The following is a 22,494-nucleotide window of genomic DNA, read 5'->3' as shown; positions in this document are numbered from 1 at the left end:
TAGAATGCACTCTCGATTTATGTGGTCACAGTGAGACCCAAAAGGTTTATTAAAGGCCCAGAACTGAGTGTGCACACTTGAATATTCTCCAGATGGTCTGGAATGTCCAGAGGTTATGTGACATATACGTGCGGCAGTGCTGTAACTGGGGGGGGGCTAGTTGCCCCCCCAGGTGAAGCCTCCAGAGGGCTGCCATTGAGACTCCCAGCCTGTGTGTGTGTGTGTATGTATGCAAATGTGCGTGGCAGGGGTGTCAAACTGGGTTTTTGACCTGGGTAAAATAAAACCTAGTTTTACCTCTGCTTGCAGCAGTTCTCACCCTGTGGCTCCCCAGATGTTGTTGGACTACAACTCCCATCATCCCTGAGCTCTGGTCTTGCTAGCTAGGGATGACGGGAGTTGTAGTCCAACAACATCTGGGGACCCACAGAGTGAGAACCACTGGCCGGTTCCTTGGCAGATAAACTGACATAGAAAAAAGTGGTACTAGTATCTGAAGGAAAAGCACAACTGTGGGTAAATATTTGTAGACTGGCACTCCAAATGAGAAACGTATTAAGGTTACATTTGGAGGGGGGATATTGTGCTCAAAAGCCCTTAAGTGCTGCTCTTAGAAAGCATAGTTCCATCCATTTTCTGTATTCATTGTTTCTGACTAGAATCAGGAATACTGTATGTATGTATGTATGTATGTATGTATGTATGTATGTATATTGCTCAATCAAGAGTTTAAGCTGCAATTCTAAACTCCTGGCTGGCAGTGGTGGGGCCTGAAGGAACGGCATAGCCAGCACCGCATCCATAGCCCCAGCGGTTGTGCAAGTTATGGTGGAAGGTGTGAGCAAAGGCAGGGGGGAAATACTCCTTTGCTGTGGGCCCATTGCAAGGTGTTGCAAGCTGGGTGGGCTTCAAGGGGCAGCATAGAAAGGCACGTGGTTGGGGCCCCAAGTCCGGCTCAATGAGGAGTTCTGTGGAAGCTGGATTCAAACAAAGGCATCATTTACTCTTTACTATCCTATCTGCTTTAACTGGCACAATGGAATAAGACAAGTGTATTGGTGGTGAAACTGGATTTGGTTATAATTCTCAGCTCTGCCATGAACTCACTGAGTGTGAACACATGGTAAAATAAAAACAAAAATAAATGGAGCCAGTTGAATTAAAATCACAGTGCCGGTGAAGTAGTATATTTCACTAAGACTAGCCACTGTTCAAAATGCAATATGCAAGCTTTTGAATAACACAGGGCCCTTCCTTGTGTTTAGTGTCCAGGAAAAGAACACATATTTACGTACAACACAACACAGAAATATTTGAAACTATACCATTAAACAGAAGCTGATGAGTGCCCTCTTCTGGTTATCTGCTGTAGGCTACTATTCCAAACCATCATTTGATTTGTGTGCACTCCCTGGTCATTTCTGAAGTCAGAGCCCAGATTTCAGGCATGACCTGTAATATTCACTACCATCAAATGAGATTCCATTCTGCGCTGAAGGCTATAAAGTGGAAGTCTTTAACCTGTGGGGTGTGTGTGTCTTGACGTGTTGTGCATTTCCTTCCATGCACAGTGAGAAGCTCAGCCTATGGATTTCACACTACCGGTAACTCCTACATGGAAATGCTTCCCATCAGAATAAGCCCCAGGAAATGGGGCTGCTTGTGTAGCTTTCTGGCAGTTCTCCGCACACCTCCGCAATCTGCAATCCATGTTTCCCAAAGGGGTTATGGTTAAAAGCAGCTTGGTTTTGCAAGAGGAGTGGGGTTTGAAAACAGCAAGCAGGAACAACGCTACCATCGGAGTGAAGCGACTGCTTCACATCGCTGCTAAGAGAGCTTTTGTGAAACTGATGCCCTCTAGTTGCTACACCAGTGCCTGGAGATGGACAGTCAGGTGATGTAGCCATAGCAGAGACCAGAGGAGGAACGACTGCTGGGTGCAGAGAGAAGAAACGCCATGGTGTATCTACAGCAGCACAACTGGACACCATCATCTGCCCCAGATGCAATACAATATGTCCCTCCTGTATCTGCCTCTATACCCACAGCAGGTGCTGCAAGCTTTCAACAATTTGACATCATCCGCCAGAGGTGCACTCCTCCATTGTCTCACAGAACTTAAATTTCACTGTGACGTGGGATTGATAGTTAAACCACTCTGGAAATTGTATCTGTGGAGGAAATAAGGGCCTCCTAGCAATTCTCAGCACCCTTAAAAAACTGTAGCAGCTCCCAATATTCTTTGGGGGAAGCCATGACTGTTCAAAGTGATATCATAGTGCTTTAAAAATGGTCTCATAGTGCTTTAAATGGTGTGAATATGGCCACAGTCATGCATCTCTAGGTGCCCTCAGTCATTCCCAAGCTATCTCTCTCTGCTATTGCCTCTTACGCAACTGTTGTTTTGTCATACCCTTTACACCCACCTCATCTCTATTCACCTGGTGAGATGTCCCTATTTACCAAGCTCTGGTGTGTACAAACATGTAAGGCTGGAAGGATAAACCTCCCTTTCTACGTTCGGACATGTATCTTAACCATGGTCATTCTTGTTTGGCTACTGGTTTGGACATTTGGCAACTTATATTAATAAACGTGTCTTGTGTGTGTGGGGGGGGTTTATTGTTTTGTGTTTCATTATGTTATGTATCTTTGTGCTTCTACATTGTAAACTGTCCTGTATTCCTCGGATGAAGGGTAGTGCACAAATGTAATAAAACTACCTACCTCACAGAGTTGTTGTGGGGATCAAATGAGGAGGAGAAGTGTAAACATATTGAGCTCGTTGGAGAAAAAGGTGGGATATAAATGTAAACGATCAGTGCTATTTTTCTGGAAAAAGAGGTGCCGAAACTCAAAATGAAAGCCTCCCTTGTTCTCTTATAATGGCAATGATGTCCACCTGAGAGGTGCCGGAACTGAGTTCTGGTGAGTCCCCGCTGAAAAAAGTCATGTCAACAAAATATGTATTTGCTTGGCTACAGATGGCCAGCAACAGGTGGAGGAATTTCAGGTGACCGCCAAATGCTCGTGCGAACTCTCCCATAGACTTTCCCTTTAAATCAGGCCAAGCCGCACCCACCAACCTCCCGTTGCTTTCATTGCCTCCCAAGTCCGCCATCATCTCCCCAGCCAGATGTTTTCCTCTGCATCCCGGCGCGGTGGTCCTTCTGAAGATGCTTTATCCTTACGAGAGCGCTCTGATTGGCTGCTCCGGCCAGCTTATCAGCATAATTCAAATAAGCCCCCCCCCCCATCCCCTTGCTTCCGCCTTCTGTGGTTCCACGGCGAGAGCGGCGGGACCGAGCTGCGGAAGCACCATTGGCTGGCGGCCGCTCCCGGCTGTCTACTCGCCTGCGCCTTTCATTGGTCGGGCTGCGATGTCGCTCAGCGAGGGAAGACCCGCCCCCAGGGTGTCGCTCCCTGACTTCGGCTTGCGTGCTTCATTCACTCCCGGGGCCTGCAGGAGGATCGTGGGCTTGGCAGAGGGCTTAGATGGTGGAATAGCATCACATAGCGTTTCGACGAAGAGCAGAAGGTGTCGGCAGCCACTTGCCTGGTAAACTATTTCTCACTTTTATTAAAATCTACAACCTGTGTTTCTTATGGTTGCCCTTTGTAGTTATATTCATTTTATTTTCTTCCTGGTTGCTTTTCAGTTCAGTCCCTTTCCCTCCCGGGACCTGTCTTTTAGACTCTTAATGTACCTTTACATATATACATATACTTTTCATGTATGTGTGTGTGTTTGCTATGGGCAAATTCATAATTAAACTGCAGCTCAAGCTGGTATTACTATTATTAAAAATTATTATATTATAATATAATAATTAAGAATAGTAATAATTCATCATAGCAGTGGCCGCTGGGTGGGTCACCCTGTTTCAAATGGCATTTTGAAACTTGCTTGGCAAATAGTGCTTCTCCGCAGGCCCTCTGTTGAGTGATTTAGGATGCTGATAGGATTGTGTGTCTTTAGGTAGACAGTTAAGCATCCATGCTGTGGGGTGGTGATCTCCTCAAAATAATTTGTCTTTAGAAATTAGATCAAACAGATTTTTCACTTGGGCAGGACGAGTCCCCCTCCTGCTCAGATCCATATCCAATTTATTTTTCGCAGTCCTCTGTTTGCAAATCATTACTTCCAACAGTGGAAACCATTTGCATTCCTGCAGGCTGCTTACTGTTCCTTGGGACAGCGCAATCTGCTTGGGACAGTGTCTACACTTTTATTTTGAAGGAAACAAGCTGTCTGAAATGAAGTGTGTGTGTGTTATAAAAGCAAGTGAGGACATATTTGCAAAAAAACTTCACTTTAGTGAAGACCTGTCAATAAAGAGGCAGGACTGTGAGGGGAAGGAAACTTATCCTGAAGGGTAGCTAAACCTTCAAGCTAAAATCTGATGGTAGTTGAGCTTTAAAACTAGTCATCCTTATTGCTGCACGTCCAGCCCTTAGAGCAAAGCCATTTTGTGTGTCAGCTCTTGGCCTGAAGTGAACCTCTCTCTTCTCAACCGTAAAAGTCAGGAAGTGAAGATTTCAGACTCGGAAGCAAACATTTTCACTCTGGGTTTGATCGCAGATTTCTTTTGCAGTGACTTTGACATATGTAGAGCCAAAACGTCACTTAGAGCTTGCAGCAGCGAAGAGAGAATGAAAAATTCCATTCTAATGGGCCATAGAAAGGAGACCAGAATAGAAATAACGAAATGTTCCTCGTACGTTTATCACATAAACTGCAGAAATAGCAACAACTAATTGATGGTTAATTCTTGACTCTTTTTTCCTGATGTTTCTTTGCTTGTGATTCACTGGAATATTATTTTCCATTCCACCTTTAATTGCTGCAAATAAAGACTACTTGTGCTGTAGTCTTGCTTTCTGTTGTATGAAACAATTTCCTTAGGGACATACACAGAAGACAGGAGTGTCTCTCCATAGCAGGTGGGCTGGTGGCTGTGGTATTTTCTATAGTGTTCAATCTGTCCCTTGTAATATGCTCAGTGGCTCACTTCCTAGAGCCACCTGCCATGTGCCCATCTTTGCATGTAGAGTACTTTGGCTTCTGCCACCTGCTTATGTATTCCAGAGCACTGTAAATGTCAAGTGAGATATTGCTGCAAGGAAAATTCTCTCTTGTAGTATTGGGCTTGGACCTGTCAATCTTACTGCATTTTATGTGGTGGAGGGGTGTAACAAGTGACAGTGCCTTCTCTTCAGTTTCTTTCCTAAGTTCCTGGAAATTAGCACAATGGGGAAAGAATAGCCACAAGAACTTAGTTGTGTGTTGTCTGTCCTCATCCTTTTCTGTCCTGTGTTATAAAATGTAAAGGTTCTTTTGCAGGTCAAATTAAACAGCTTTTTAGCAGCAGGGGTATGAGGGGAGAGGTTGAAAACCCCACCCACTTCACGCACTGGTCTTCCAGTTTCCTTTGCAGGTTATTGTTTATTTATTTAAAATGTGCATAACCCGCCTTTCAGGGTCAAAATCAATAGCTGAACTGCAGCAGGCCTGTTAAGAGCCTTAATCACAAGAAAGCAGCAGTGAATCGATAAGTTTTTAGGGGCTTGTGTATCACGACAAAAGCAGAGTTCCACACAGCTGGAAAATGGTTCCATATCCACAGTTTGTAAAATAAAGCACACAAGAATGCAAGGACAAACCATGTTTGATATGTGGTCTTTAAGTTCCCCTGTTGTTGGGAATGGAGTGCGGCTTGTCGTGGCATGAGGTAGGTTCTCTTTTTTTTTCATTATGAAATCCTAAGATCTAACATTAACAGGAAATAAAGTAGGGAGACAATGTTAGAGAGTCCCTTCTTAGACAATTGCATCACATACTTACATACTCCTTCATCCCTGAAAGGAGCAAACCTAAAACTCGCTTCTAGTTTGAACAAGCTGGCTGTAGATGTGTTTTGCTTCCCACAGAAGTGCCACTTTGAAGTTTCTTTTCTGTGTCTCCGTTTCATACACAGGCAAAGGAATTAAATACTGTATGCCTACTTGAGTGGGATGAGCGCTCAACCCTAGAGTCGGGCACCGTACGGGCAGGGGTACCTTTACCTTTAACTACAGGTCTAGAAACAAACTATTAAAAACGGGCATTAACGTGCTTCCAATTTTGTTGCTCTGTCTATAAAGTCAATAAGTCCGAAGTAGATTATTTAGGACCACCTGAAAATATGTGGTTGCTCACTGCATATATATTATATATTTTTGATGTAGTCATCATTTTGAGCAAGATAATTGCATTAATATGTCTGTAACATCTAACATAAATGTCTTCACTTTTTTGCTGCAGGGCAAAAATGTGAAGAATTAACTGATTCTGAAATCTAATATGCAGAGGCAGTGTCTCTATTTGTTTGAAGCAGAGGCATAATGCATCGATCAATTTGTACCTGGAACTTGCCCAGCTTAATGAATTATAGCCTGTTTTATCTCTGCTAAAGTGGTGAGCCAATAGCTTATAAAAAGGTCTGGCTATTTCCACAAAAAGAGCGGACACTTAGTACTGTGATTCATCTTGCTTGTTCCAAGGAGCATAAAGTCCTTCTTTTTTAATGGTCCTCATGCCTTTGGATGAGGTCTAATCCTGTGCAAGGTCTCTGCTCTTTATTACTTTGGACTGCAGATTGGAGGCCCATGTGGTCTTTTTTAAAAAGAAAATAATCCTCCCCACAGAAAGCTAGCATATCAGGGAGAAAGGCTCCCATATCTCGTAGTTTTCAGAATGCAGGGAGTTCAGTATCCTCAAGGAAATGGGTTCCCCTTCTCCTGACATGCTAGGTTTCTATATGCAAGGAAGGATTTGCATGGAGGAGTGTTCCGTTTTGTGAGGCTCCACACGGAGCCTGAAGTGGTTTGGCCAATAACACAGACTTACCATCTTAGTGTAAGGGACGTGAGTGGCGCTGTGGGTTAAACCACAGAGCCTAGGACTTGCCAATCAGAAGGTTGGCGGTTCGAATCCCCACGACGGGGTGAGCTCCTGTTGCTCGGCCCCTGCTCCTGCCAAACTAGCAGTTCGGAAGCACGGCAAAGTGCAAGTAGATAAATAGGTACCACTCCGGCGGGAAGGTAAACTGTGTTTCCGTGCGCTGCTCTGGTTTGCCAGAAGCGGCTGAGTCATGCTGGCCACATGACCCAGAAGCTGTACGCCGGCTCCCTCGGCCAGTAAAGCGAGATGAGCACCGCAACCCCAGAGTTGGTCACGACTAGACCTAATGGTCAGGGGTCCCTTTACCCTTTACCTTTACCATCTTAGTGAAGCCCTTTCCCCTCTCCTTCCAAATGGTGCCTCATTACCTGAAGCACTTTCCCCCTAGTAGTTCTGGAAGTTAGTTGGGCTAAGGGAGGAGAAGAAGTCTAGGGAAGGCTTAGTTTTCTTCACCCGCATGCCCCCTTTCCAGTGAAAATAAAAACGGACACCTCTGCTTTATCCATGAGCAGAATCTCTCGGCATAGACCTCTCTGCTTATTCTAGTTCTATGTTTAGATGGCGTGCATTCTTCTCCCCATTTTATCCTCCTAACAGCAACCCTGTGTGGTAGGCTAGGCTGAGAGTCGGGGACCATCCCAATTCACCCAGTGAACTTCATGGCTGAGTGTGGACCCTAGTCTCCCAGTTCCTAGCCCAGCGCTCGAACTTCTCTCCCCATTGCATACCCGCTTCCCAGCCCGTGCTTTTCGGTGGTCTGACTTTGCACCCTCCTGGAGTGTTTTTGCCTGGCTGGAATTTGCCTCTCGCTTGTCTTGATGGAGGGCATGTGTCAATGTGTGTAGGAACTAGCCAAGCTTAGATAAATAAAATTTACATCCTTGAGCCGTCCACTTTCCCCCATGCTTCGTGTAAACATTGCTTTGACTGCTTTTGAATACCTTTTTTAAAATTCAGAAGAAATGTGCATTCCTTTTTTTAAAAAAATCATTTTTATTAATTTTCCAATAAAAAACATCCAATCAACATATCCAATCATAAACCAATTAAAACAAAAAACTACAATAAAAAAGACCAAATTAGAATCCAAATTGTAATTATTAATTTTTCGGGCCTCCCCATAGTCTGGACCTCTGAAGCATATCTCCAAATCTCAGTCCTCCCTCTCCTTGTTGTTTTCATATTTTCCACATCCCGATTTTAACGCTTTAAAGTTCTCTGTCTCTGGCTCTATGATTCTCAATCATGTCAGAAATCATATATCCTTTCGTCCGTCGAATACAGTTTTATCTGTGTCTGTATATTTTTCCAACTGTCTATTTGCCAGCGCAGCTTCCCTTGACTCCATTCCAGTCTGGGCTGTTGTCCAAGTCTGTTATCTGAAGTTTCATGACGCAGCAACTCCCAAGCCGTTAATCCTTCCAATCCGGGCTGTTATATCCAAACCTTCCTTTGGAGATTTAATGACACAGTACCTTACACATTGTTGAGTTGTTATTATAAATTGTTGGGCAAACTGTTTGCAATATTGCAGTGTAAATAAAGTGTATTCCACAGATATAAGTCATTTGATGATCGATTGAGCGTCAGAAATGTACATTCCAAGATGATACGGCTACTGCAGTGTAACATACTCTCTCGTGCCCCCGCCTTCATTTTCTTTTTTGAAAAAAATGTTAATAATAACTCCCCCTGAGTATTAGGGGCTGGCTGGGGACGAATAATGTAAATACACCAGCTGTCTCTAATATTTATTTATTTTATGGAATTTATACACTGCTAGATTGTAAAAAATAAATAAAAATAAACCTGTAAATGGTTTACAGGAAATATAAAACAATGATTTTATCAATAAGAAATATTATTGCAAAAATAGAATATATTTAGCTATGCCTTCCCTTCCCCCCTGACAGGGACTCAAGGCGGCTTGCAGATAAAATAAGAAGAGAACAGGAATTAACAACAATAATTTGGAAAAGCTCAAACTAACAAAAAACAAAAAACAGGTTGAAACTGAACATCAGTGTACACTGGGTCCCACTGATGGGAAACATTTGCTCCCTAGATAAGCGCCTTTGTACAGTGCTAACGATTAGTTTGAACTGGCTGGCTGCCCTTCTGATAAGAGGTTTCCCCTCAGAAACCAGCAATCGTCCGTGACTCAGAGAAATGCCGTCTTCTAGATACCAAAAATTATTAGCTGTGTGAAATCGAGACGCGTAATGCAATTAGGAAGGGGAAAGCCATTGGTGCCTCTGGTCTGATTGAACGGAAATCACATCTGTCCAGGAAAAAAATGGGTGTGAGAACTTTTCCACATAAAATCAGGCAGGGAGCTGTAGGAAGCCGACCTCTGACTTAGCGAACCTGGGGTTGTATTCAACCAAGCCCTGCTCAGAGTAATCCCGTTGAAATTAATGCACCTACTTTGTGACCTATGGGTTTACTCTGGGTAGAACTAGCATCCCAGGGTGCAGGTCCCCAGTCAGTCATCAAGATTATTGGGCGACCTTGGGCCAGCCAATGTCTCTGAGCTACCCTACCTCACAGGATTGTTGTGAAGATAAAATGGGAAGAAGGAGAATCATGTCTGTCACCAGTTCCACAGGGTGGGTGCCACCACCGAGAAGGCCCTCTGCCTAGTTCCCTGTAACCTCACTTCTCGCAGCGAGGGAACCACCAGAAGGCCCTCAGAACTGGACCTCAGTATCCGGGCAGAACAATGGGGGTGGAGATGCTCCTTCAGGTATACTGGGCTGAGGCCGTTTAGGGCTTTCAAGGTCAGCACCAACACTTTGAATTTTGCTCTGAAATGCACTGGGAGCCAATGAAGATCTTTCAGGATCAGCGGTCTCAGCGGCCGCCCCCAGTCACCAGTCTAGCTGCTGCATATGATATGATATGATAGCCATCTTCAAATATCTCAAGGGCTGTCCTATGGAAGATGGAGCAAGCTTGTTTACTCCTGCTCTGGAGGGTAGGATTTGAACCAATGGCTTCAAGTTACAAGAAAGGAGATATGGACTGAACAACAGGACTAAACAACAGGAACAACTTTCTGACAGCAAGAGCTGTTTGACAGTGGAACGGTCTCCCTCAGGAGGTGGTAGACCATAGCTGTCAAGCGTTCGTTATTTGGTGGGACAGTCCCTTATCCCAGTGCCATGTCCTGCTGCTGTCCCTTATTGATGAGGCTTCGTTTGGCTGCTGGCTGGGCTTTCTGCCTTTGGCTTGGAGGGGCTCAGAAGTTGAACACACCTGTGCCCGGGAAATCCCTTATTTTGGCTGCTGCTCCCTTATTTTCAAATCTGTAAGTTGACAGCTATGTGGTAGACTCCCCTTCGTTGGAAGTTTTCCAGCAGAGGTTCAGTGGCCATCTGTCATGGATGCTTTACTTGAGATCCCTGCATTGCAGGGGGTTGGACTAGATGGACTCTTGGGGTCTTTCCCAACTCTATGATTCCCCCTGTCCCACACCATGGCTCCCTTCTGCATCCTGGGGTTGCCACAATTGCACTTACACCCCATTCCCCCAAAATAAAAACGTTGAAGGGGATTCAATCGCAGCTGTATCCCTTTTCAAATCATCGCTTCCCCCTGCATCCGTGGCTTGCCAAGTCCACATCTTTCTGATTTCCTCCTCGTCTGAATTGCTGTGGCTTTTCAACTTACCTCCTACTTACCTGTTTGCTGAGGATTCCTCCCCCAGGAAAGCTGGGCCAGTGCTTTGTGTGGAGTAAGTGACCACATTAGTGATAGTTAAGTGGTCGCCCCCACTTCTGCTTGTCCCGCTGCTCCCCCCCCCACCGGGAAAGCCCGCTGTTCACCGCTGAATCAGAATAAACATGTTATGTACTGAGTTGAATAGGATCCAAAATGCAGCAGTCTGATTGGTCCTAGAACAATAGGATTCAGAATGCAGCAGTCTGATTGGTCCGCAGGAGCCACCCAATCCAACTCCAGGTGGAAGTGAATCTGCAACCTGATTGGCCTACAGGAGAATCCTGAATTAGCCAATCACCTGGGGCCCATTGTGTAAATAATGTACAGTGGTACCTCGGGTTACATACGCTTCAGGTTACAGACTCTGCTAACTCAGAAATAGTGCTTCAGGTTAAGAACTTTGCTTCAGGATGAGAACAGAAATCGTGTTCCTGCAGCGTGGCGGCAGCAGGAGGCCCCCATTAGCTAAAGTAATGCTTCAGGTTAAGAACAGTTTCAGGTTAAGAACGGACCTCCGGAACGAATTAAGTACTTAACCTGAGGTACCACTGTATATAAAGCAGACATTTCGTGGAACTTCCATTCCTCACTACTATGAGCTGAATAAAGAGCATGAAATCCACACATTAATTGGTCAAAACATTAATTGGTTTTTCTGCGGATAGCAGCTTAGAATCATAGAATCATAGAATCATAGAGTTGGAAGAGACCACAAGGGCCATCGAGTCCAACCCCCTGCCAAGCAGGAAACACCATCAGAGCACTCCTGACATATGGTTGTCAAGCCTCTGCTTAAAGACCTCCAAAGTAGGAGACTCCACCACACTCCTTGGCAGCAAATTCCACTGTCGAACAGCTCTTACTGTCAGGAAGTTCTTCCTAATGTTTAGGTGGAATCTTCTTTCTTGTAGTTTGGATCCATTGCTCCGTGTCCGCTTCTCTGGAGCAGCAGAAAACAACCTTTCTCCCTCCTCTATGTGACATCCTTTTATATATTTGAACATGAAGCTTGTTCCACTTCAGCAGTAAATAACGGGTTTTCTAAGAGAAAACTGTGTGACAAATGAAAAACTACTTGGACTCATGCGTAGACAGCACAGGACAAGTGGGGAAAAAATCTCTTGGGCTTTGTGGGTGAGCCCTAAGCCTGAAACCACTGCAAGACGTCCTTGTTTTGCCAAGCTGGTATGTGGCACACTTGACTCAACCTTGCACGCTCATATTCACACGCTCACCTGGGGCGATTAGCAGTAGCCCCTAGGTGAGCAGGGGCTTGGCAAGTGCCCTGCCCCATTTTCCCCACGCTACCTCATTCCCCCAACTCCTGCTTGCCCCCATGGTTTAAAGCACCGGGGCAACTATTCTTACCCTTGGCAAAAAGAAATTTTAAAAAGCAAACAAACCTAATGTGTGTGTTCTCCTTGTGTTGAAAAACTAAATTAAGAAATTAATTTGAAGGACAAGTAGAGAGTCCGAATTCATTATGGTTTAATCGGCATTTATTTTAAATTATGAGTTCAAGGACAGAGTTCGGGAGAGAATAAGTAATGGCTAATTAGATTGTACCGGGGCCAGATGACACTTGTATCATATTTCATTTGTTCCTCCCCCTGCAACGGGAGAGCAATCCTGTTCCACAGGTTGCTCATTAACTGGAGACAGGTAAATTAATTTGTTGGGAGGAGTACCTTCTGTTGGCTTTATATCATGGCTAAATATATTTGAAGGTGCTTAGCCTCCTCTAATGAATGCCTGTCAGTAATGCAAAGCAGAACTAGAGGTAATTGCTGTCAAATTGGGATCTAAGGACCAGCGTTATTTGAGGTGCAACCCCCCCCCCCCCCGTAGCAATTGACGAATCTGTCTAGAGTTGCCTTTCAGACTGTGTCCAGGGAAATCACCTTTCAGGGGGGTTTATTGGAGAACTCCGGCTGATTCACAGCTTCTTCACTGAGGCATTGCAGTGCAAAACTTCAAAGCATTAGTTAATTAGTTCCATTAAAAGCCGAGTGGCAAATAAGCTCCAAAATCTTTTTGTTGGTTGGCGGGTTCTAAAAACCTTCAACCTAGCTCAAGTTCTCCTGTTTGAATTGTCTGTGTACTAATGACATCTCTTCAATAAATTGGATTTGATACAGATTTCTGCTATAGATCTTTCTCGACCGATTAATTCCAGCAGGCCAGCTGGGTTTTGTCCCCAGTCACCTAAGCGCTCTTCAGAAAGCAGCTTGTGTTTCTGTTAGCAACGAAGTTTCCTTCGCTTCTGTTGCCAGGCTGTAAATGAATAAATTTGGCCACAGGTCCCTCTGAACTAGCGTGATTCAAAAGAAAACTTCTTATTCATATTCTTTTTTACTTTGATTTGTTTTTAAAGGGCAAAGGTTTGCAGATGTGCACCAAATTTGTGATTTATAAAACAAAGTCACTTCTCTCTCCCATAATACCTGCATCTTAAAGCGGGCAGCTAAGAGAGATGGAACTCAAGACAGACTAAAAATAAAAAGGCACAATCGGTTCCCACGTTGCTGTTGGAACTTTCCAAAGGACATTTGGAGGTTTTTACATTCCTGGCAATGGATTTTTTTTTATTTTAAAGAGCAATTTATGGCAGCAACCTCCCCTTGTATAATAGCGACCTGAATCTTGATTTCAAAGCCGTACTTAATATAGAGAGATAAATTATTACGGTCAAAGACCAGCTCACATAACGCAGTAAAAACAGCGTTCATAAAGATAAAATATACAATTAGAGCAGATTGCAGCAATAGCTCATGTGTTAAAATTGAGATATAGGCATACACCCGTACAACTGAGATTTGGGCTACCATAAAAATTGACCCTGAGGCACCCCAAAGGACGACTTCAGCTTTTCCCTAATAAGCTATTTTATTCTAGAGGATGATCTGTGCCTACAAATCTGGGCGCAGAATCTGGCTACCAGCCAGGTCATCTTGTGATCTTTGTCCAAGAGGAGAGAATTAAGTTTAGACTTTTCTGAAAGATCGGCGAGCCTCTTCAGCAAAGGGTCAATGGTGTCTCTATGAATCTCAGCATAAAAAGGACGTCTAAAAAATATATGTTCGGGGCTTCCTATTTCCCCTAACGGGCAGGTGCAAAGTCTCTGTGTATACAGGACTTTTCCATAGGAGCCTTCCAGTTCTGATGAGGGCGTGGCTGAGCTTCTAGCAAGAGTTAAAGCCCTTCTTGCATTTCTGGGTGCGAGGAAATAGAGATATATTGCTGGAACGGCTACGTATCTCCTGTTTTCTATGACAGCTGGACATATAAAGGGCCCCATTACCTCCAGTAGCTTAGGGCCTCATCAAACCTTTATAACCACTTCCCCAACTCACTAGTTTATAATTGATTAACATATTGTTGTGCCTAGAACTTTGACTGCTTCCCTGCTAATTAATCAATAACTTGAGACATGGAACAGTATGCTATTCAAAAGAGGCCTCCACCAGAATTTCATTTCATTGGTGTTTAAAATATGTTGGCATCTCGCTCCTTCCCCCGCCACATTTAATATTCTATAAAATGACCTAAGGAAGCCAGATAAAATTATTCTGGGGCACAAATGAGACCAATGAAACACCGCTTCGCCATCCCTGCTATGGCATATCAAAGAAAGCCCCCCCCCTTTCCCCCCTGTTGAAAAAATCAGCATTTATAGGCATGGCCTCTGCTTCAAACCATGAAATGCAGGTTGCGCCCAAGCTTGCAAAACAAATACTTAAGACTCCTAGATGCTGCTGTTGTTATAGTGCCTGGATAGCTCAGCTGGTTAGAGCGTGGTGCTGATAACACCAAGGTTGCAGGTTCCATCCCCGTATGGGGCAGCTGCAGAGTCATGCATTGCAGGCGGTTGGGCGAGATGATACTTAGGGTCCCTTCCAACTCGTAAGATTCTATTTATATTGTGCCATGTATATGATGCTTTACTAAAGTCCCTACTGCAAAGGGCTAGCAATCTTAAAATATACCCAAGGAAGCAACAGAGGAAGAATGGTAGAATGTACCCTACGTACCCCTTCCCTGAAATGGGATTGTTTCAGTTACAGGTACTTTGGTTTAGCTACAGCAGGGACGTCCCACTCCCAATAGACTGTGATCTACTCACAGTATTAAAAAAAACGGGCAGTGATCTACCCATTGTTCCCCCCCCCCGCAGTTATTTATTTATTTTTATTAAAGATTTTCTTGTTTTACAGAGGTATGTGTAATGTCTCTCCTATTTTTTCCATGTAACATTTTTACAAATCAGTTTCATTTGTTGAGACGTTAGGAAGGAAAGGGGGTGGAGGGGGGGAAGGTGTGGGGGGGGGTCGGGTGGCGATGTTTCTATTTTGCTTAATGTAGGTAGGGTTTGGTGTCAGTGTTACTCGTAGAATCATAGAATCATAGAATCATAGAGTTGGAAGAGACCACAAGGGCCATCGAGTCCAACCCCCTGCCAAGCAGGAAACACCATCAGAGCACTCCTGACATATGGTTGTCAAGCCTCTGCTTAAAGACCTCCAAAGTAGGAGACTCCACCACACTCCTTGGCAGCAAATTCTACTGTCGAACAGCTCTTACTGTCAGGAAGTTCTTCCTAATGTTTAGGTGGAATCTTCTTTCTTGTAGTTTGGATCCATTGCTCCGTGTCCGCTTCTCTGGAGCAGCAGAAAACAACCTTTCTCCCTCCTCTATATGACATCCTTTTATATATTTGAACATGGCTATCATATCACCCCTTAACCTCCTCTTCTCCAGGCTAAACATGCCCAGCTCCCTTAACCGTTCCTCATAAGGCATCGTTTCCAGGCCTTTGACCATTTTGGTTGCCCTCCTCTGGACACGTTCCAGTTTGTCAGTGTCCTTCTTGAATTGTGGTGCCCAGAACTGGACACAGTACTCCAGGTGAGGTATGACCAGAGCAGAATACAGTGGCACTATTACTTCCCTTGATCTAGATGCTATACTCCTATTGATGCAGCCCAGAATTGCATTGGCTTTTTTAGCTGCCGCGTCACACTGTTGGCTCGTGCCGGTTCTCTGCTGTTTACTTGTGTTTCTTTGGTGGTGAGAGAGGTTGGGGTTGGCCTAGGCGTGGTTGTTATTGGATGTGGACCAAAGTTGTTGAGCTTTTTTTTGGGGGAAAGGCAGAGTTGTTGAGCTTCGGGGGGGGGGGGCAAAGATCTACCAGCAATGCCCTGCAATCTACCAGTACATCACGATCTACCTCTTGGACATGCCTGAGCTACAGTAAGAACATAGTAAGAGCTCTGCTGCCTCAGGCCAGTGGACCATCTGCTCCAGCATCCTTTGGCCAACAAGACTCCTGTGGGAACATTCCTCTCTCCTTCTGCGCTTTCTATCAGCTGGCCTTCGGAAGCATTGCTGCCGCTGACCATGGAGGCTGACCATGGCTCGTAGCTGTGGATTAGCCCTTGTCCTCCATGGATTTTCCTTTTTTTAAAAAAAAAATATTATTAGAGTTTCCAATTTTTTACAAACAAAAAGAAAAAAGCAAACATAAAAATATTAAAAACACATAAATTTCAAAACTTATTTTCTCATAACTTATTTCCCCGACCTCCTCATACCTCCCCTTCTTGTATTTCAGTTCCAATTATTTATACAGCAAATCCTTATCTCAAAGCATTACAGCTTAAAAAAAAGGAAGAAACACCTTATTTTCTCACCAACATCTTAAATTGTTATAACTTTAAATTCTTGCTTTGAAAAAAAAGAAAAAGAAAACCATTTTATCATAGTTACAGCTTGAAACCACTTAATTTCAGTCCAACATCATTCAACATTCCTTAATTTTGCAATATTTTTGTAAATAGTCCTTAAATTTTTTCCAGTCTTCTTCTGCCGACTCTTCTCCCTGGTCACGGATTCTGCTAGTCATTTCTGCCAGTCCCATACAGTCAATCACCTCCATGGATTTTCCTAAGCCGTCCAAGTTGGTGTCGATCACTACATCTTGTGCGAATGAATTCTACAGGTTAGCTGTGCAGAGAAATGCCTGCTTTTGTCCATTCTGAATTTTCCAGCATTCAGCTTCATTGGACGTCTCTTAGCCTCTAAGGGCAGCCTTTCTCAACCTGTGGGTCCCCAGGTGTTGTTGAACTACAACTCCCATCACCCCTAGCTAGCAAGGCCAGAGCTCAGGGATGAGGGGAGTTGTAGTCCAACAACATCTGGGGACCCACAGGTTGAGAACTGCTGCTCTATGTTTATGAGAATTAGGTTTGCGATTTCGGCAACTCGGTGAGCGATGGCACACGTTGGACACGGGTAGCGCTGTGGTCTAAACCACCGAGCCTCTTGGGCTTGCCGATCGGAAGGTCGGCGGTTTGAATCCCTGTGGCGGAGGAGCTGCTGTTGCTGTGTCCCAGCTCCTGCCTGCCTAGCAGTTCGAAAGCACGCCAGTGTGAGCAGATAACTAGGAACCATTGTAGCGGGAAGGTAAACGGCGTTTCTGTGCGCTCTGGTTTCCATCACGGTGTCCTGTTGCACCAGAAGCAGCTTAGTCTTGCTGGCCACATGACGTGGAAAACTGTCTGTGGATAAACACCGGCTCCCTCGGCCTGAAAAGTGAGATGAGTGCCACACCCCATAGTTGTGTTTGACTGGACTTAACTGTCCAGGGCCCTTTACCTATACCTGTTTTTTTTTCTGTAGTCGTGCTGCACCCTCATATAGTAAAGGTAAAGGGACCCCCGACCATTAGGTCCAGTCGTGGCCGACTCTGGGGTTGCGGCGCTCATCTCGCTTTATTGGCCGAGGGAGCCGGCATACAGCTTCCGGGTCATGTGGCCAGCATGACTAAGCCGCTTCTGGCAAACCAGAGCAGTGCATGGAAATGCCGTTTACCTTCCTGCCGGAGCGGTACCTATTTATCTACTTGCACTTTGACGTGTTTTCGAACTGCTAGGTTGGCAGGAGCAGGGACCAAGCAACGGGCGCTCACCCCATCGCGGGGATTCGAACCGCCGACCTTCTGATCGGCAAGTCCTAGGCTCAGTGGTTTAGCCCACAGCGCCACCCGCGTCCCACGCACTCTCATATACGCAGCCACAAAGTGGCAGGGGTAAAGCAAAGCACTACTGTTCCTTTCCACCTCCTTCTCTTAGCTCTTTTTCATTCCTCCAAATGGTCTCCCTGCCTTGCTTGTAGACCGAGTTGTTGCTGTTTTGAAAGGCTATAGGTGTTATTTAGCCAGCATGAGAAAAGCTTAACTATCCATAAAGGGTTTTCTTGTACCTCTGTGTGTTGCCAGCGTGAAACAAGACTGCCCTCTTTGTAGCGTGTAACGTAATGTTTTCTTTCTCCAGGCAAACCATACAGAATGTTCTCCCGATTAAGAATAGCTTCCGCTCCCTGCGTGTTGGCATGTCGCAGAGTACATACAAAAGAAAAAGGGAAGGTCTTGATGCTGAACCCGAGAACAAATAAGGTCGGTCGCATGGAATGTCTTTCACGTCTGTTCTTGAATTGCTATCTGTGCTGTGGATCTTACCCAGAGCTAAAAACTTCTGCAAGAGCGGGGGGGGGGGGGGTGTTGTTGTTGTGATGAGACTCGTAGCCTCAAAAGAAAAGACTAAGGCTGGTGCAGTTCTTACACTTACCTGGGAGTAAACTCCATTGAATTCAATAGGATTGACTTCTGAGTCGGTGTGGTTCAGATTGTGTTGTAAATGAGATAGAAGCCTTACTTGAAGCAAAGCCTGAATGACCACATCTAACTTTGCATATCCTTATTAGTTTGAATGGAAGGGCGACAACGTAGAGAATCACAACAAATCCTCCTCTTGTAATATGAGTACAGTGGTACCTCAGGTTAAGTACTTAATTCGTTCCGGAGGTCCGTACTTAACCTGAACCTGTTCTTAACCTGAAGCACCACTTTAGCTAATGGGGCCTCCTGCTTCCGCGCCGCCAGAGCACAATTTCTGTTCTCATCCTGAAGCAAAGTGCTCAACCTGAAGCACTATTTCTGGGTTAGTGGAGTCTGTAACCTGAAGCGTATGTAACCTGAAGCATATGTAACCCAAGGTACTACTGTATAGTCGTACTGTGGCTCACGAACGCCTTGGGAGTCGGAAGTTCTGGCTCCCAAACGATCAAATACCGGAAGTGAATGTTCCATTTTTTGAACTTTTTTTTGGAAGCCAAACGTCTGCCATGGCTTCCGCTATTGTTTCCGGTGCGCCTGCGCAATTGGGAACCAAATGGAAGCCGCACCTTGGTTTCCGAACTTTTCAGAAGTCGAATGGACTTCTGGAACGGATTCCATTCGACTTCCTAGGTACGTCTGTATACCAGTACAGTGGTACCTCGGGTTACATACACTTCAGGTTACAGACTCCGCTAACCCAGAAATAGTGCTTCAGGTTAAGAACTTTGCTTCAGGATGAGAACAGAAATTGGGCTCCAGCGGCACAGCGGCAGCAGGAGGCCCCATTAGCTAAAGTGGTACCTCAGGTTAAGAACAGGTTCAGGTTAAGTACGGACCTCTGGAACGAATTAAGTACTTAACCCGAGGTACCACTGTATAATACTGGTGGTGATAGTGCATTGTGCTTGTGTTGGTGCAGTGTCATGGAATACTTAGCTGATCGGAAAACACAACAGTTTGCAGTCCTTTTTCCATAAGGGAAGGAGACATTGTCAGTGTGGCTGGGATCAAAACTTTTCACGTGGTGGGTGCAGGGCTGGTAGGGAAAGCACAGGGAACTGGTCAGCTAGAGGATAAAGGAATCTAGTGACAAGGAATGGCACAGGAAGAATTGAGACGAGAAGAAGAAGCTGTGGGAATTATGAGAATGAATCTTGAGAGAAAGGGTAGAGAAGAGGAAAAGTTTGCATTAGAGAAGAGGTTCATTCCATATGGTTTAAGATTAGCATTTACCAGGAGGGAGGGAATTGGGTTATTTAAGGTAAGTAACTTTTAAAGCACCAGGGACGTGGGTGGCACTGTGGGTGTCCAGGATTCTATTTAGTCCAGGATTCTATTTAGTCCAGGAGACCACAAGCAGGACATGAGTGAAACAGGCCCCTCTCACTCTTGTTTCCTAGCAACCAGTATCCCCAGCCCAACTCTTACGATTTGCTTCTATGGGTTAAACCACAGAGCTAGGACTTGCCGATCAGAAGGTCAGCGGTTTGAATCCCCGCGACGGGGTGAGCTCCCATTGCTCGGTCCCTGCTCCTGCCAACCTAGCAGTTCAAAAGCACGTCAAAGTGCAAGTAGATAAATAGCTCCAGCAGGAAGGCGTTTCTGTGCACTGCTCTGGTTCACCAGAAGGGGCTTAGTCATGCTGGCCACATGACCCAGAAGCTGTACGCCGGCTCCCTCGGCCAATAAAGCGAGATGAGCACCGCAACCCCAGAGTCGGACACGACTGGACCTAATGGTCAGGGGTACCTTTACCTTTACCTAACTTTTAAAGCAGGCCTTTTCTCAACAACACTCTCCACATACTTTTGGTCTACTGCAAGGTTCCTAACTAGTGAATGGAAAGTAACAAGAAGTGGGGCGGGTGCTGGGTGCCTGCTAAATACGGGGCTCATTTCCTTGAAAACTCTCAGGATTACCTTCAGTGGTTCTTGGCTAAATCTGACCTTCAGAAGAATGTCACCTGGCTGCCTTATTGCCAGCTCAGAGCCAAGAGAGGAGTAATGGGTACGGCAATAGGTTTGGGTGTCAGTTGCCCCAACTGACCTACTGTCCCCTTTCCAAAGTGTCTTACCACAAAACTTGTGGCCCTCTAGTTAGCTGGTCTCCAACCTATAGCCTGCTCTACAATGGGTCACAGCTGCAACACTACAATGGTACAAGTATATGGTGTTCGTTTAAAAGTGGATCCCCAAATAGAAGGTTTAATCTAAAGGTGGCTCTCACTTCTGAAAAGGTTGCTCGAGATGTCATTGGGACTGCAGCTCCCATCATCCTTGACCATTGGCTATGCTCGCTGAGGCTCATGGGAGTTGGAGTCCAACGACATTTGGAGGGTCACAGGGGAGGTAGGGCAGGACGCAGCTCTGACAGACTGATCTCTTCCCCCCCACACCAAAAAAAGAGTTAGGATTCTGTTGACAGGAAAAATAAGAAGCAATTCCGTGTGACAAGACGATAGGAGTGATGAACCCCAAGGTCACTTCTGGGTTTATTGTTCAATCCGGCAGTTTTTATTGAGACTGAGTCATAAGAGGATTAAGAATGAAGTCGAGACAGATAGATGTCAAAAGGCGTAGCTGGGGTTGCTGAGAGGGAATGGGCTCTGGAAAAATAAAAGTGCTAAATAATGGCTGCCTGGTTCTCTTCTGCCCCCTCCCCCCCAAAAAGAACCCTTGCCCATTTCAACAATAATATTTTAATATTTATTATTTCTTAAACAGATGTTTGTTGAGCATCTGGATAAGCCCTAAGTAGGCCATATTGAAGCTCAATCTTCTGAAAAAGGAGGGCCTCTGAACACTATTTCAAATCTCTGCAGAGACTGAACAAGATGCCATCTGAGATTAGTGACCCCGACTTTCCTTCAAAAAACAATATCCTTCATTACTCTCCAAGCCTCCTCATCCCTGGCAGATTAAAATTGAGGAAACTATGGGCCCTGTTAGCTCAATAAGATGTCAGGCTCGCTGAGATTCAGCTTTGCTAAAAATAATAAAACCCAACTAGATGGTACTGAGAATTGCCAAGAATTGTTTTGGCTTGTTGAATTAGATTAGTGTTGGTAACTAGAACAGGGGTGCTTGTTTTTATTTTCCTTAGCATTCTTAAGGTAAAGGTAAAGGGACCCCTGACCATTAGGTCCAGTCGTGACCGACTCTGGGGTTGCGGCGCTCAGCTCGCTTTATTGGCTGAGGGAGCCAGCGTACAGCTTCCGGGTCATGTGACCAGCATGACTAAGCCGCTTTTGGCTAACCAGAGCAGCGCACTGAAACACTGTTTACCTTCCCGCCAGAGTGGTACCTATTTATCTACTTGCACTTTGATGTGCTTTCAAACTGCTAGCTTGACAGGAGCAGGGACTGAGCAATGGGAGCTCACCCCGTCGCGGGGATTCAAACCGCTGACCTTCTGATCGGCAAGTCCTAGCTCTGTGGTTTAACCCATAGAAGCAAATCTTAAGTGTTGGGCTGGGGATACTGGTTGCTAGGAAACAAGAGTGAGAGGGGCCTGTTTCACTCATGTCCTGCTTGTGGTCTCCTGGACTAAATAGAATCCTGGACTAGCGCTAGGCAAGATCAGCCTTTCAACATCACGATGTATCACCAGCCAAACATCGCAATATGCATACCCAGCCAACACATTGCAGTGTTGAAAAGCAGAGGGAGGAGTGTGCTTCATTGGCCATGGCCCTGCAAGGCGCAGGGTGAAACCACCTCAGCTCCCTTGGCAGGTTGCTGGTGGCGAAGAGAGTTCCTCTACTGCCAGCTGCCAAATGAGAAACAAGTTGCATTGGCTCCATCCCTGGCAGATGGCCATTGAACCTCTCCTTAAAAACCTCCAAGTAAGGTGAGTCCACCACACCTTTCAAGGGAGTCCGTTCCATTGCAGAACATCTCTTCCTGATGTTGAGTCGGAGTGTCCTTTCTTGTAACTTGAATCCATTGGTTTGAATCCTGCCCTTCAGGGCGGGAGAAAACTGAGGAGATTTCACCCCTCCCATATCCAAGAATCTCCTGATTCTCTGCTGATTCTCCAGAGAGGAGGGGGCGGTGTTCTGCTCTCTACTTATTCTGCTCCAGCACCACATCAAAGAGTCAGTCAGTCAGTGTCAGAGAGAGAGAGAGAGAGAGAGAGAGACTGAGTGTTAGAG

General features: G+C 45.3%; 1 protein-coding gene across 1 annotated transcript in view; it reads left to right on the top strand.

Annotated features, from left to right (window-relative positions):
• The first annotated feature begins 3,400 nt into the window (after nucleotides 1–3,400).
• Nucleotides 3,401–22,494, top strand: part of ME2 (malic enzyme 2) — a 41,576-nt gene continuing 22,482 nt past the window's right edge. Inside the window, exons 1-2 of the mRNA XM_081212944.1 lie at nucleotides 3,401–3,559; nucleotides 17,998–18,119. Coding sequence (XP_081069070.1) covers nucleotides 18,012–18,119 — 108 coding nt within the window. The 5' untranslated portion in view covers nucleotides 3,401–3,559; nucleotides 17,998–18,011. The remainder of the gene's footprint in view (nucleotides 3,560–17,997; nucleotides 18,120–22,494) is intronic.

Source organism: Podarcis bocagei, assembly GCF_964188305.1.
Source record: "Podarcis bocagei genome assembly, chromosome: 11".
Taxonomy (NCBI): Eukaryota; Metazoa; Chordata; class Lepidosauria; order Squamata; family Lacertidae; genus Podarcis; species Podarcis bocagei.
The sequence above is the reverse complement of the archived record's forward strand: the minus strand, read 5'-3'. Positions and strand labels throughout refer to the sequence as shown.